At 34.6% G+C, this 16,088-nt stretch overlaps 1 protein-coding gene across 7 annotated transcripts; it reads right to left on the bottom strand.

Annotated features, from left to right (window-relative positions):
* Window positions 1-1,558: 1,558 nt before the first annotated feature.
* LOC122047600 (N-acetylglucosaminyl-phosphatidylinositol de-N-acetylase-like) lies at window positions 1,559-14,873 on the bottom strand. 7 transcript variants are annotated; one of them, XM_042608983.1, is made up of 15 exons: window positions 14,486-14,873; window positions 14,353-14,406; window positions 14,158-14,266; window positions 14,002-14,084; window positions 13,023-13,080; window positions 12,357-12,527; window positions 12,205-12,262; window positions 9,900-9,970; window positions 6,997-7,061; window positions 6,846-6,890; window positions 6,689-6,769; window positions 4,825-4,892; window positions 3,292-3,340; window positions 2,449-2,609; window positions 1,559-1,909 (listed from the first exon to the last, which is right to left on the bottom strand). In XM_042608983.1, the coding sequence occupies exons 6-15, from the start codon at window positions 12,469-12,471 to the stop codon at window positions 1,837-1,839; spliced, it is 786 nt and encodes a 261-aa protein (XP_042464917.1). In that variant the 5' UTR covers window positions 12,472-12,527; window positions 13,023-13,080; window positions 14,002-14,084; window positions 14,158-14,266; window positions 14,353-14,406; window positions 14,486-14,873; the 3' UTR covers window positions 1,559-1,836. The 7 variants fall into 7 exon arrangements, with proteins under 7 accessions (XP_042464917.1, XP_042464920.1, XP_042464918.1 ...); XM_042608986.1 differs by lacking the exon at window positions 13,023-13,080 and having other exon boundaries at window positions 12,357-12,501; window positions 14,002-14,058; XM_042608984.1 differs by having other exon boundaries at window positions 14,002-14,058; window positions 14,353-14,873.
* Between the last annotated feature and the right edge of the window lie 1,215 nt (window positions 14,874-16,088).

The raw sequence follows: 16,088 nt of genomic DNA on the forward strand, positions 1-16,088 counted from the left end.
CTTTTATAGAAACGCTTTGAAAAACGTATAAATACTTTGAGATGTATGTATAAATACAACAGTGACACTATAAAAGAGATTTTCATTTACAGATAAAGGTACGTGATGTTCTATAATTTTGCATTCTCATTTACTACTATTCATCTCTACTCTTTTCTTCTCGAATTGTGCACTGATTTGAATGTCGGAGGACCAACATCGAGACAAAAACACCCCTTGCTCACAAGCCCATCGGCCGCCTAGGGGCTAGCTTGATCATGAGCTTGCTACATGCTTTCGAGCTCATTGCTGAGCCTACAATCTTGCTCATTGTCATTAGTTTGCGAGCTCACCATCCGGCGATAAATTTATTCCTATCTATGAGCCCATCAACCGCCTCAAGCCAAGATGCTACTCATGAGTCTATCACTCCGTGTCCGGCGAGACCATAACTTGCCATCCATCTTTTGACGAAAGGATCTTTAGTCAAGCTAGTTCTATGAAAGATGACAATATCGATTAAGGGTGTAGGATCTTGAAATTAAGCTGTTAAACATGATCTGACCTTCCTATTGCTCAAATAAGATAAGAAGAGAGAAGAACATGGAACCAAACAAGGAAAAATATACATTTTATTCTATTTAAAAGTCAATATACTATTTTTCTATAGAATAAAATAATAATGTAAATAATTAGATACTAAAATGGTAAGAGATTAAAATGAAAATTTGAGAGGGAAAATAGACTTTTCCTTGGAAGTATCGACATCATTTCAACCTCTAGATTAGACTTTGAAAATGAACAAGTTAAGAGAAGTAATTAATGGTTGACTTTGATCATGAGCCCGACTGGCTTTGCATTGTTTGACTAATTAAATGAACTGATCATTGAGAATGACTTTGACAAGTATCTAATTGTTGAAAACATGATTAGTGTTTTGTTGGGAAATGATTCCTTATTTTATCTTTCAAGGAGCTCAAAGAAAACTTCATCACAAGAGAATAATTAATTTTTAGCGAGTTCAATTTTTAAGAATACATCTTGCGTTATACGAAGGGAACTAAAACAACTTTTTACAAAATATAAAAATAAAATCATGTACAATAAACTCGATATAGATTAAAAATAAATTTAAAATATCAATAAAATTATTATTCTCTAATGATACAACGGGCGGAATGAATTAAGCAAATTTAGTAGATGGAAAGGGTGGCGTCAACCTTGCAAGCTCAAGTCCAGGTGCATTGCGGAGCTATGACCAAGGGTAAGATGACTTGAGAGAGGTTCTTGGAAGGATAATTTAGAGAGAAAATTTACAACAAATGAAGCTCAATGATGATCAATGATTAGTAATACGCCATAGAGATGTACATAAATGATTCGAGAGTGCCCCGAGACAATCAATACTAATAGTATAATGGCAGAATGCCTTCTTAATTTTTTTAAGCATCTTGGGATAATTTAAAGAGAAAATTATAACAAATGAAACTTGATGATGATTAGTAATACGCCGTAAAGATGTACATAAATGACTCGAGCAAAATTATGTTAGGAATCATAATTTGAATTTAGATAGTGATGAGCTAAGGCAAAGGTCCTCTTAAAAATTAGTGAAGACATCTTAATCTTTTTTTCCCGCTTGGTATAGAGTTCTTGAAAAAGATAAGATCCAATAATAAATATATAATGACGACGAAGCTTTTCTTCATAAAAATAAAGAGAGCTAGGAGCATAGTGACCATAAATCAAAGCACAACAAATGGATAGGTTTGGAGCATTATGCATATGCTTTCCGTCTTCTATATGCGCTGCTCGGCACACTTCAAAGATGGAAATGCCTTCACTCTGTCGACGTTCTTACTCTACATTGATTTTACGAAGTGTGTTCATGTAAGTATAAGTGGAGAAGCCAACGAACAACTTCCGAAACCTGTAAAGCCATCTTTGATCAAACACCAAATGGGAGAAAACTAAACTAATAACACAAGAAAGACGACACTGAACAATTGGAGATAAAGTCGATGCCCTAAGATTGAAAACAAATGATGTGCAAGTGAAAGAACTTCAATATTGAGAATCCATCCTATATAAGATGAGGAAATATCTAAGATTGTCGGTGTATAATAATCTAAATTTGTAACTTTAGGAAAAAGATTGTGGTTTTTCTCCATGGAGAAGATTGTCATGTTTGGATCTTCCTTCTCACAGTATGATATTTTCATGTTTTTGTTTGCATTGTGAATTTTCTATCTCCCAAGAAACTTCTACATTCTTTTTGATACTCTCGAACCGATGACAGCAAAATAGAAAGGATGATTTTGGTTGTTCATTCCTGTTGCCTTCTCATACAGCATATAGGTCATGAAGTATATATTCCAAAGGATGCAAAAATACAATTATATTTAGAAATTTGAAACATATTGTTATTATCGCCATCATATTTTTAATCATGGATAGAAAGTTACATACCAAATCCATTGGCTTCGGTGCGCAGCCATTGCGAGAAAACTTAGGGATGGATTATTGTTGAGCAAGCAATAGATCTGTTTTCGTAAATAAAATGAAGAGAAGATAATAGATAGCCAGACATCAACCGGGCCAGAGTATTTTCGGAAAATGCTTAGGCTGACCTGAAATCAAGATTGACAATATAAAAAAAACAAATTCAACCTTTTATATATGGCTAAGAAAGAAGGTTGATTGAAGGTTAACAGCATGGATAGAAACAAATTCAACATTTTAGTATACACCAAGTTTTACAAACTATTAACCCAATTTGAATTTTAGGTAGCATATTATATTTATCATCACAACTATCCACTATAATTTTTTTTCTTGAACATATCTTATTTCAAGTTGCTAGCTAATACTATAATCATAGACTAGCTTGTTTGACACTGGCCTAAAACAATGCAAAAGTTGTAATCCTATAATCATTTGTCTATTAATTATGTAAACCTTGAATAGAACTATTAATTTAGGCAGTTTACACTACGACATAACTGAGGCTAGAAAATTTTGAAGTTTCATATAGCTATTACCTAATAGTTTGCAGAGTAAAGCTTAAGGTGACCAAGGGCTTTCTCTGTATAGACTCAAAAGTGATATCACAACCCAAACAAAATGATTCCAACAAATAAAATTCAGTTATGAAATAAATTAGTGAGCAATTGACCAAATATCTTCTACGACATAATTGCTATCACATGCTAAATGATGGAGTATAATAATTCTTTAGAAAATGCAAACGTACTAGTTGGAAACAAAAAAAAAATGAAAAATGAACACAAATTTCTGGAGAAAGATCCTTACAAGTTCCCAGGCTTCAATATGCTTCTGATTACTATCAGATAAAAGCATGCTGTTCACCAATCAGTAAAGAAAGTAATTAGTAAAAACTATCTTGTAAAGAAAGTAATTAGTAAAAAATGTCTTGTAAGCAAATCCTCTGAGGTTCCTTTTGATTATTCAGTAGTCAATTAAATTATTCCACTTCTAAGGAAGGATATGTTATGAAATCTTAAGATATTAATGATTAGCATGAGAATTATCCTTCATAAGTTTAATTGCAATACAACTGCTGTAGTTTATTATCTTATTGGCATCATCAAGTCATGTCAATGCCACCTATTTGATATTCACTATATGGATCTTATTCCTCTATTGAATATTAAGCAACGTAATATCTCATCTAATACAAGCATGGCCACGCTAAGGGAAAAAACCAGGATGAGATGGCATGGTAAGAAAACTCGTGTTGATCTGACTTTCTTCATGTAATAAAGTGCTGCAAATGGAATTATGTTGTCACAAAGGGAGAATGCAGCAAAAGATGATTGACAGTTGATATGAGTGATAGAGTGATGGATGAATGGCTTGTGTGAAGCAAATAGATGAAGGTGATCATTGTTGGGTAAGGGAAGGCTATGGTGTGGATTGGATGGTCTCACTGGCAGTGAATGTAGGGGTCAAGATAGAAGCATATGAACCAAATTGCCACAGAATAGGAGGCTGTAATACCTAACTAATATATGGAACTGATATGGCACCAAATTGATACAGAACGAGTTTAGGTAGGTACGAAGGTAGAGGGACAGGGAAGAAAAGAATCAAGAAGCATGGAAAGTAGAGAGGATAAAGGGAAAGAGGGGAAGTAAATGGAGAGAAGAGAGATTACGAAGAAAATATTTCCATTTACAATTCGTAACTTAATTTAACTAATACCTATATGACTTCACACTCAAAATAAAAGAAATTAAATAACAAGAAATATGGAATTGCTAGAGATCGTGAATATCCTCATCAGTTGTCTCATTCTAGACCTCTTACATAAAATAAAATAAATAATCATCATTAAGAAGTCTATATCTTGGCAAGGTTTCTGAATCACATTATTTTAAAATGATGTCATGACTCATGAACATAACAATAATTTAACGACTAACGAAACCTCTTGCTAACATATTGATGGTTATCAAAAGAGTTATTGGAAAACACTATACTGGTAACAACTTCATCTCAAGATTGCTTCAGAATTGCAAAAAATAGAATCTGATCTTAAGTATTCAAGGTGGCATGACATCTGACTCTTGGATATCTTGTCTAATACTAGCACATGATATTGAGAGGGCACTTACTGCATTTATATTAAGATATATTGATAGAACCCAAATTATCGTATAAAATACTTCAAATGTCAAAAGAAAACAATTAAAGAAATAACATCCGTGAAGATTGTTGGCCACGAAGAAATAGCTTCACTAGCACACAAATATTCTTCAAAAATGAAAACAAAGGAAAGATTCTGTCCATAAGCATTCCTCGAATTAAGGGAAAAAACCTAACCATATTCCATGATGAACAGCACGGTGGTTTGGATGACCTGACACTCCAAACTTATCAAATGAGATTAGCTGAAAGAAAAAAGGAGAATAATTTAGAGTATAAAATGTAATCCACCCAGCGTGCTAGAGTTAATAAAACATAACAGACATAGCTATAGCACCCTCGAGTTATTAGATTATTGTAAAATGCCAATGTTCTCAGTACACACAGTGAATAATCTTTTCACTGTTCATATGATTAAAACTTGAGAATAAAAGAAGCGAAATAGGTTCCTTCTTTGGATGTAAAATAATTTTTAAGATGTCTAAGAGAACTATGTATATGCAGTTGTCACTAATAGATACATATCAGATTGAGTCATTTTTTAATCTACGAGTTATATATTGGAAATGACCCAATAAGGAAACTATCTGCAATGGAGCATTCCTCAAGAAATGTTTATACATTCTATGGTTATAGAGTATGTTCATATAAAATGTTCAGCTGTGACTGTAAAGGAACCTAACCAGCATGTTTGTTATTCAAGTCAATAAAACATAAGAAAAGTAGATAACTTTCTCAAGTTACTAGATTATTGTAAAATTAAAGCCTTTACAAGGTGATATAAACCCATGCTAATTCTACATACCACATTGTTCTTCAATCTAATTGCATTATTCCTTTAGCTGAAGTGTCTGAGATTGCTTCACTTTATGAAAATCTTACACAACACTGAACTGGAGCAATGAATACAGCATTATTTCTCTCAACTAACACGAGCAACAAAAATAGGAGATTCAGCAATTGGAACGAACACAAAAATGCCAGAGGGGTTCCAATTTGATAAATCATATACGCAACTGATTAGAATACCTATGAATGGAACTTCATTAACAACTTCATCATCCTACTCCCATTTTTATATGTAGCCAAACGAGAGATCATAATGGTCAATGTGAAAATATCTTTGAAAATTATCTCATCAAAAATCCAACAGGCCATTTTAAGATACCCATCATTCATGCATGAATCACAGGATTATGTGCAGCAGCATTACAAACCACATTTCTCTAATTGATCTGTACATGAAGGGCATATATCCCAAGGAAAATGTGCCAATATCAACACAAGCAAAGAGGGCACCCAAGCCTGATCAAGAATATGATCCTCTGATTTCTATTTCTATTGCTTCAACTCAATTACTTCGCTTGAGGATGCAGATTCTAATCCCACTCTAAGTACCCATGCACATATTTACAAGATACATTATGAACATACTCCATACATCCTTTTTTTACATCTATCCACTACACTGCTAATACTGTGTCGTCTTACAAGTTCCAATGGGACACCATGTCATGAAACACCTTTCTAACTAAATTGTGGCTGATCCTGCCAAAACCCAAGAGGGCTCCAACAGCAAAGCTATTAGGAAAGCCACCTGAGTGAATGACGTCAGAGAACAAGGATAATGCTTTGAACATGGGATCTAATGCAAAGCAAAGCTAGTGATGGAGATAAGGCAAAAAAAGTATCTTGTAAAGGTTATAGGTGTTAGCAGTGCCATCAAAATAGGAATAGGCACTAAGGATATTTCAAGAGAGGGTTTCGAAGTGGGGAAGGAAGCCTGTCCATGGTTGAATTACTTCAAGGTGGGGCATTTCCTTTGGAAGAAGTGGCAGTAGGTAGTGAGATGAGAATATTCTACTTTCTGAAAAACAAAAATGTTATCCAGTTCTCTTAATGAACATAACCAGATCAAACAATTCCTAAAAAATAAAAATGGCAAGATAGCACACTTAACACATGCAGGAAACTCAGACTACTATCTGAAAGCCATCTGTTATTGCTCATAGAAAAAAATCAATCAGTTAAATAGGCTTACTAAGTCAATATTCCACACTCTCACTTCATTTTGAATTAGTTTAGCTAAAAAGCCAAGGTCCCAAGTTTCATTAAATCCATCCTGTTAAGATCAAACAAAATCAAATACATCGCATGGTAAGTGATATCCGATAAATTTCTCCAAATGCAACATATACCTGCAAACCCGGATGATCTAAGACTTTCACTTGTTGGAGGGGAACCTACCAGTAAATGGAAAAACAAGAACTAACACTATAGGAAACATAAAACAAACAATTAAGCATCTTCTAACAACATTTAAAAAAAATAAATTAAAAAAAAAATCACCTTTAATATAGAACATGCCTGGTAGATTTCATCTTTTCGAGTATTTCCAACTCCATCTGCATTACCTTTTGATTCACCATTGAGAAGTTAAAATATGCAACAACTAAAATTCGAACTTCAAATAATGTTGAAAGACTAAGATCTTCAAAACTTGACACTACTTAACTGTGTCAATAGAATGACAATGGTACATCAGCATAGTGCTAGAGGAAGTTTGCTCCATATTGCAAGTAAATCTTGATTTTATATCAGTTACACAACATCATAATTGAATCTAATTGATGCCAAGGTATGAAATGTCATTCCGTGCCGCCCGGCACGGATGGTTTTTACCGTTCCGTCGAACGGTCGAAACCGGCACAGGAGACGTCCCCTTCTTGGCGGCAGCGGAGGAGACGCAGGACGCCTCCGGCGGCATCCCGCAACGCCTTTGGCACAAAAGGCGTCACCGAAAGCATCCGGCAACCCTACCGGCATCACCAGACGCTTCCGGCGACCCTTCCGGAGCCACCGAAGGCATCCGACAGCGCTTCTGTCGCTGCCAGACACCCCCCGCGGGATCGCGAGCGATCCCGCATCCGCAATTTTTTTCTTTTCAATAATTATTTATTTTATTTAATTAATTTAAACATTTCCTAAAGAGGATGTGTAATATTTCGAAAAGACTTTTATAAACTCTAATTAAATTATCCTAATAAAATATATAAAAAATATATTTAAAATTTAAATAAATTTAATAAATTTTATTAATTAATATTCTGAAAAAAAAATAATGTTTTAAATTTCATTTATTTTTTATTATTTTAAACTTCATTTAAATTTTAAAAAAATCTTTAAAAATTCTATAAAAAATTAATAAATTCTAATAAATTATATTTATATTCTAATATTTTTTTTATTATTTTAAATTTTTTACTTGATATTTTTTTACTATTTAAAATATATATTATTTAATTAACAATTAATTAAATGAATAAATAGTTAATTTATATAATAATAATAATTATTATTATTATTATGATAGATACTTCCATTTTAATTTGAATTATTGATATATCAATTCTATTTAAATAAAACTATGTTTAATTATTTTTTCTAACAATATTAAATTATTCAATAATTGAGAACTTATAATAAATCAATATACAACTTATTTTTATATACACCATAAATATATTTATCTTATAATTACTATATATAAATAAAAAAATACCGAAACTGTATTGGCACGGCACGATACGATACTAAAATCATATTGTTCCGGTTTGAGACCGAAACCTCGGTACGGGTCAAAATTTTAAATCTTGATTAATGCTTTAAAAAGTTGTCTAGGCAGTCATACATACAACTGCATATGTGGAGATCAGGGGACCAAATCCCATATAACATGGTCCCCTATAACATGTGTAGTTAGCTTCACTGCGCATGATCAAGCAATCTATCAGTTTGCATACACTGAGACAGAAAATTGAGACTGCAGTAGATTCTAATCAGTTTGGTTCAACCAATCAAATAAAAAAGTTGTGCTAGCCTCTGCTAGAACAATAAGAATTTCTGTGATTTTTTTCTTCTCTAGGGTAATTATCAATCTGCAACTCCAAAATTTTGTTTTTCATAGTGCCAAGAAAAATTAAATTAAGAAATTAGGAGAAAAACTCGTGGCATCACGCATGTCAAGCAATATAACAACCTATTAACCTCAACCGGATTCAAATTGAATTGCAGGTAGTTTCAGTAAATCGGATTCCCCTCCATATGAGATACCTAAAAGTCATAACAGCATCCGGAACATACACTGACAGGATCAAACAGTGTAGGATCAAACAAATTAAAGTTCCCTATGTAACCAAAGAGGTTCAGATTTCTTGAGAATGTAGAAGTTGGCTTAAAATAAAAACAGAAGGAACAAGCAAACCAACATTCCCCTCTCTATCCCATTATATTATTCATTGTTCTGAATGAACTTGTCCTTGCAGATTAAGAAAATGGTTTTAGAGTTTGATTCACTTATGCCATGGTTATTCACTGCAGCCATGTCTTCTCTGGTTCTGGAAAATATCATTCAGAACTTTCTACTTGGAGAACTTTTATCAGAACTTTTCATATGGGAGTTAAGCTTGCTAACTGCTCTAACAGCCCCAAAAACAAACTTATCCCTTTTGAACCAAACTTCCATAACACTTGGGAAATAACTAGCAAGCTCTATATCATGTTTCTCTTAGATTAAATTTGCTATTGGTGTCTCAATCAAAAAACCCCTGTTGGCTACCTTTGTTGGGAGGATGTCAAGGAATCTGCCATCTCGAGTTCATCCTTACTTGACTATCATTGGAACAGTAGTTGATGGTCTCTCTTTCATTCATACATGAATAAACAATTTATTCACTTTAGATTTATACGGTTGTACAGTTTGTTTAAGAAACCTATTCTGGAATTTTGTGGTATTTTGTTAGAACTCTGATTGGTTTAGAGTTATTATGTTCCTCAATTTTGTTATGACTTCTTTGATATAGTCATATAACTTAAAGTAAATGAGGACATGATGAGATCTATGCCCAAAAATCTTACAATCACATAACTCTGCATTTTTCTGATGATATCAACGATAATCTATGAAAAATCCTACAAATGTTTTTCTTTGTAGTTTTGATAGGATTTATTGCATAAATAAATTTTTGAAAATTTAGATGTCAAATAAGACATAAAGCAATAGTTCCACAGTCATCACTAACAAACCACGTATTTTGGGTAAAGTGAAATTAGACGCTTTAAACATGCTAATACTTTGAATATCCCAATTCCGACCTCCCCATGCTTCTTTGTTAAATAGAAAGGACAAATATGATTGTCCAATATAACAAATATGCAAATTGACCTGCCAAATGAATTCAAAATATTCATACCGGTTGACATGCATAAAATGTGGATATTGTGTCCTCCATATTTCAAGAAAAGAATAGTTGGGGTGAAAAACCTGTGTGAATCAGAAAAAGGAATTGTAAATGCTATGTAATTATATTACGAAAAACATGATGTTTCCATCAAATTGCTACATCACATTGTATTTGTATGAAGTCAGTGCATGGACAAACGTAGCCTTATGATATGATAACTTGATTCTGTGTAGTTGTATATCTACATACACTAGAATGAAAAGATAGCATGATCGTATGCAAGAAAGAAGGAAAATTATGCCATAGAACTGTATCTAGAGGGAAGCTTAAAAATACAACAAAATGGCTATTAATTATCTAATTGTTGAGAAATATATATATGGTTCTTTGGAGTCTGAACTGTAGGTAAATCCCTATATTTTTATGTTAGTACCGGCTCAATCCACCAACCATATTCAAGTTCAGTCTCTTTGGTTTTACATTTGCAGAAGTTATTGTATTAATTGATATAATAGTTTAATCTAGAAATCTAAATTGTAGGGGGAAAAAGAAATAGATAGTAAACGAACCCTAGTTAAATATAACCAAAATCATATTGTCAAATGTAGTTTCACAGTAAGAAAAGAACGGATGATATAGATAGCATGGATGGAGATATATGTTGAAGATATAAAAGTGACTGGGGATTGGTTGAAATGGAGAAATGCTTCTGAAATCTTGTGTGATTGTCATGAATCTCTTAGGCTAAAAGAAAATTTTTGTAAAGTTATTTTACAACCTAGTATACTTTATGGTTTATTGTTTAAATTGTAGGATTAATAGAAAATAATATATATATATATATATATATATATAGACACATACACTCTATTAGAAAGGAAAAAATAAAAAAAGTTTATTATGCAAGAGCAATTAGCTATAACTCCAAATATGGTTTAAAATCTCGACCCTGAGGGTTTGGTCCTAGACCGAAACGATAGAATTTCGGTACCGTATTGTGCCGACATGCTTTCAGCAGTGTTCTAAAAATTGGCCTAGGTCGCCGCCTAGGCGCTAGGTGCCCAACCAACCACACCGAAAATATGCTAGTCAGTTAGCCTAGGCGGCCTTAGCACCTAGGCAGGATTAGGCGGCCCTAGGCGCCGACTAATTAGTTGAATCGTCTAGGCGCCGTGGAAATAGTGTAGGATTTTCATGATTTTTTTACTTTGGCCTTTTAAATTTAAAGCCCAATTAAAAAAACTGAAATGTCACTTTTTTTTGTTGGGCTTAACTTTTATAAGCCCTGAACTTTAGTTCAATAAGAAAATTAATTTGTTGGCTTGCCGGCTAACACCAAACTTCATCTTCATCGTATTGAGTAACAAAGCTGGAGAAATCAGAGCGAATGAAGAACCTCACATTTGGGAGAAATCATAGAGTTAAAAGGCTGGAGAAATCGATTTGAAGAAAAATTTGTTGTCTAATCTTTCTTAGCGACTTAAAAGGGATTGAATTGAAGGTTGGTCAAAGCCTCCTCCTTTAAAAACGTCGTTTCATCATACACTCGCAATATTCATTGAAGTTGAAAGGAAATTTGTTTTAATTATTATGTAATTTATGTTGATGTCGTGGAATCCGCCTAGCGGTGCCTAGTCCCCGCCTAGGCGCCAGACGCTGGTCTGGCACTCGACCAACACTTAGCGAATTTTAGAACCTTGGGTTTCGATATTTTTTAAATATAAAATATATTAATTAAAAATAAACAATTTAATCTAAATATTTAAAAATAAAAAGTATAAACAAATAAAAAAAACATTATATATAAGGGGTAATTCTATTAGGCTTTAATTAATCATATTTAAATTATCTTAATCATAGTTACAATTGATTAAATTTATTAACCTAAATTTTTAATTAAACTCTAAACCCCCTCCTATTTCGTCGTTTTCTGCAACACTCCCGGGATTGCATGACTCGTTCGGAGGCATCGTTGGGCTCACGCGATGCTTCCGAGCGCGTCACCGAGTTCACGCGAAGCACCCGAACACATCATCGGGCTCACGCGAAGCGTTTGGTCGCGCCGCCGAGCTCATGGGGCCTCGAGGCGCGCCAACGCCGGAGGAGCACCTATGTCAGTCCACAAGCGGCAATTTTAATCCACCAATATAACATAAACAATGGCTCGAGATTTTAATCCACCAATATAACATAAATAAAGGAAAATAGGTTTCCACCGAACAAGTTGAATTTATTGGATTGGAAGGTGTAAGAACTAGAGAGACAAATGAAGTAAGATCCATATAGTTAATCGCAAATCCAGAACAAGGCTTACATGGATTCGTCATCAGGATGAGCAATAACCAGGAGGACATTCCTTCTCTTTCCAAAACCTACCGGAGAGAAAAAGTGTGTCAAAGAGACGAATTGAAAGATTTTGCATTTGAATCAGCTAAGAAAAGGCAGATTAATCTAGGCAGAACTCACCAGAATGGAGGAATCCAGGATCTGATGGCACACAAGAAGAGGAAGACAAAATTCTTGCCAGAGAAATGACCCAAAACAAGATCACTGCAGCAACAGCAGCCAATAACCAAGACATCCTTTGATGGAAATTGAATATTGCAGAGATCTAGAACGAAGGCAAAGCTTTAAAACCTGTAAGTAGTTGTCAAAGCAGTTGAGTTAGGGCACAGAGCCCAACCATGTCAAGCATAATAAATTTATACTAATCCAGAGTTTAAGCTACAGACTAACAAGGCCAGATAGTTGCAACTATAGGCACAACTTGAACTCAACATGATTAAATGTGAGTCTAACCAAACCTAAATCAAGCCTGACTAAATGCTTGTTCTTCAATTTTTACTTGCAAATTCTCAAGCCTCCACTGTACCTTGTGTTCCTAATAGTTTCTCCAAATCTACACTTTGGCACCCATGCATTGATTTATTAAGATTTGGACCAAGTCAGTTAACATAATCTCATATGCAAAGCATACAACACCAGGCAAAGTTCTCATTATCTCCGTAAACTTATTGTCATGCCCTGCATGAGCTAGGCTTGTCATGACACTAACTTTGCTCGTCACGTGTGAACTGCAATAATATCATAGTAAAATATACACAAAGGCTAACTAAACTAACTAATGCATACCTTTGGGGGGAAAACTCCGCTAGTAGCTAGTGTTATGTAATCATCACAACAATATAACCTAGAGGCCAAAAACTCTAGAAGTGAACATAAAATGCAAAGCAAGTATAAGAAAGAAGTGCATGATATAAATATATCATAAAAGAATCCAACATATAACAAATAATCAAGATTTAATCTCATTAATGTGTCAGTACAATTTTTTAAAAAACAATCCCTTGTACGATTTCATCATTTCTCGTGTTTTCTCTTTTACACTCTTACAAGAATGTTCTTTTAAATTTCTCAAGGAATCAACCACATATATATACACATTATATAAGAGCAAAAACCCTACAATTTGCCCAATAAAGGATCCTTGTATATAGGAATGAACGATCCACAATCCATATAGAACGAAGTGCATCATAAACACATGGTAAAGATATATCTTATATTGAACAACCCATAATCCATCCAATATGAAATACACCATATATAAATATAAGATATAGGTGAACTACCTCCAATCCATCCAAAATGACCTCACATAAGAATAGAGTGAACAACCCGCAATTCACTCAATGAAAAATTATCTCATATAAAATGACCAAAACTTACCCATATGCGAAAAGACTCAAGGACCCTTTTTTAGCATAGAGCCAATGTCTATAGTATAAGCAATCAATTTGCTTCATTAATTCAATGCAAGTCGTTACACGACTCCTTTAGAGTGCATATATATATAAACAGAAAACAGGTATACTACATAAAGCCAGCATGCTCAGTAAGATATGTAAACATACAACATTCAAAGCAAGTAAACATAGTATCTAGTATCTGTATATATCCAATATCTAACATACAAATGGATGTATATATCTATACATCTATTCACTACTAACTAATCTAAGCATAGATAAAGCCCTACAATCCATTAAACAACCTAATTTAGCAACATACAAATGAGAAAACCAAAAATACATCATTGGAAGACACTTACCTTGAGGTAGGGCAACTAATCCAGTAGCTCACAGCCCTACAATCCACTGTCCGGAAACTACACAAGAACATCCACACACCAATCTTCCAAGAATCAGTACAGAACTGATCTATAAGTAGTAGATTGCTAAACCCTAACAAACTAGACAACACTTACCTCAATAGAACCCACACCTCCTCACCCGAGACCTCCACAGCTTCAAGAAGTGGAATTGGCAGTGACCGACAACAGGGAAGGTCCACCGTACACTGACCCAATGCTTCCTCTAATCCAGAACAGGAAGATCATCACGAAAAGAAACAAATTCACACAAGATTCTTGAATCCACCGAATTTCTCGACAAAGCCTTACCTAAATCAATCACCTACAGCTGGTGTCGCGCGATCCACCTCAGCTGGCGACGATCTGCAATGCCCTCCAGTGAACAGATCAAGGAGGAGAAATGAAGAGGAACGATCTGCTGGAGCCGACGCGAGTCCCGTACCTCGCGATGCCCTAGATGCCGAATCCTGTCGAACGCGCGCAAGAATCTGTCGAGGAAGCGATCGCTCCACCGGAGGTAGCTTGGACAACGTCAAAACCGTCGAGATCCGGTGACGTTCTTCCGGTGACGCGGCGAGGACGAGATCGTCGGGGAAGATCCATCCTCCATCTGCGTCGGATCGTCCGAGAGAGAAAATCGAGAGCGAGAGGAAAATAAGAGGAGAGGAAGAAGAATTGGTAGCTTGCTTCCTTCTCAAAGCTCCGGTGGTTGCTTAGCGCCGGCGCGTTCGCGAGCAAAAAGGGGAGGAGGAGGACGTCGGTGACGGGTTCGTCCACGCGAGAGAGAAAGAGGAAGAAGAGAAGAGTCGCGTGATTTACATAGCGTTAAGGAAATTAAACCCTAAATAACTCCTCAATTAAAAACTAATAATACGTATTTTTAAATCGGCTTCTTCCCACCTAATAAATTCATCCCCTTAAATAATTCATACGAATCTCATTTAAATTTAGAAAAAATTTTAAAAATTTCTGAAAAAATTAATAAAATTATTTCTCAAATTACCTTATTATTTAATTTACGATATCTTACACATCCTAATCTACATAAACAAATATATGACCAACATATAACAAGTATATAACAAACATTAACGGTAGGAGAACGCTCTACTGCGGATAGTTTCATGGGCAGCTAGGTAAACAATTAGTCATCGTCTACAGGTAAACTCGCTACCACGAAGGGTCTCGTGGATAAGCCAGATAAGTAAACAGTCATTATCTATAGGCGAACTCGTTACCACGAATTGTCTCGTGGGCAGACAGAGTATATATGTAGTTGTATATCTACGGACTGTACGCGAACTCGCTACCATGAATGTCTCATGGGTAGTAGTATGTATTATGATCCCTGACAACTCTCTCAACTACAAATGGGAGACAATGGTCGACAAAATATATCAAGGGTCGCTGACGACTCTCTCAACCACAAATGAGAGACAATGATCGACAGGCTATAACAACGGTTGCTAACAACTCTCTCAACCACGAATGGGAGATAATAATCCACAGGGTATAACATTGTAGGTCTAACATCACTAGCGTTTATACATGAGACTAAATAACAATCAAAGTCTAGTAGGATACCAAGTATCCTACAATACGGTATGATCTTACTAATACCTATGCATGAATAAATATTAAGCTGGTAACTTAGTCCGATATTTTATAGCTATGCTACAATATAGTGTCGCTAGCATAATGGTACGAGCATAAATGATTATAAATAACATGGATAACGAGACTACAAAGATATCAAAATAGATCAATATACAAGAGTAAGCTCAAGGAACAAGAGTGAATAGAGTCAAAGTAAATACAACAATCAACCAAAATAATAAGTCATGCACTAAGGTCAATGAACTATGAAAGCAAGGGAAAAAAGTACCCGCCTTTATCTATAATTCGTATCGAAATAAATTTCATGTCAAGATGTCCGTCTCATATCAGTGTGTGTATATATATATATAATTTCCAACATAAGCCAAATAGCTAAATCTAATCCTAAACCTATTAGACAGCCATGTTTTAATTCCATTTAACAAACC

The sequence above is a fragment of the Zingiber officinale genome, chromosome 2B, assembly GCF_018446385.1.
Source record: "Zingiber officinale cultivar Zhangliang chromosome 2B, Zo_v1.1, whole genome shotgun sequence".
Taxonomy (NCBI): domain Eukaryota; kingdom Viridiplantae; phylum Streptophyta; class Magnoliopsida; order Zingiberales; family Zingiberaceae; genus Zingiber; species Zingiber officinale.

Coding starts and splice junctions, on each gene's coding strand:
- LOC122047600 (XM_042608986.1), bottom strand. CDS start 12,471: ATGTCTTGGTTATTGGCTGCTGTTGCTGCAGTGATCTTGTTTTGGGTC. Junction 7,062..9,899: donor CATTTTATGCATGTCAACCG/GTATGAATATTT, acceptor GTGAATCAAAAG/GTAATGCAGATGGAGTTGGA. Junction 3,341..4,824: donor GCTGTTCATCATGGAATATG/GTTAGGTTTTTT, acceptor ATTGGTGAACAG/CATGCTTTTATCTGATAGTA.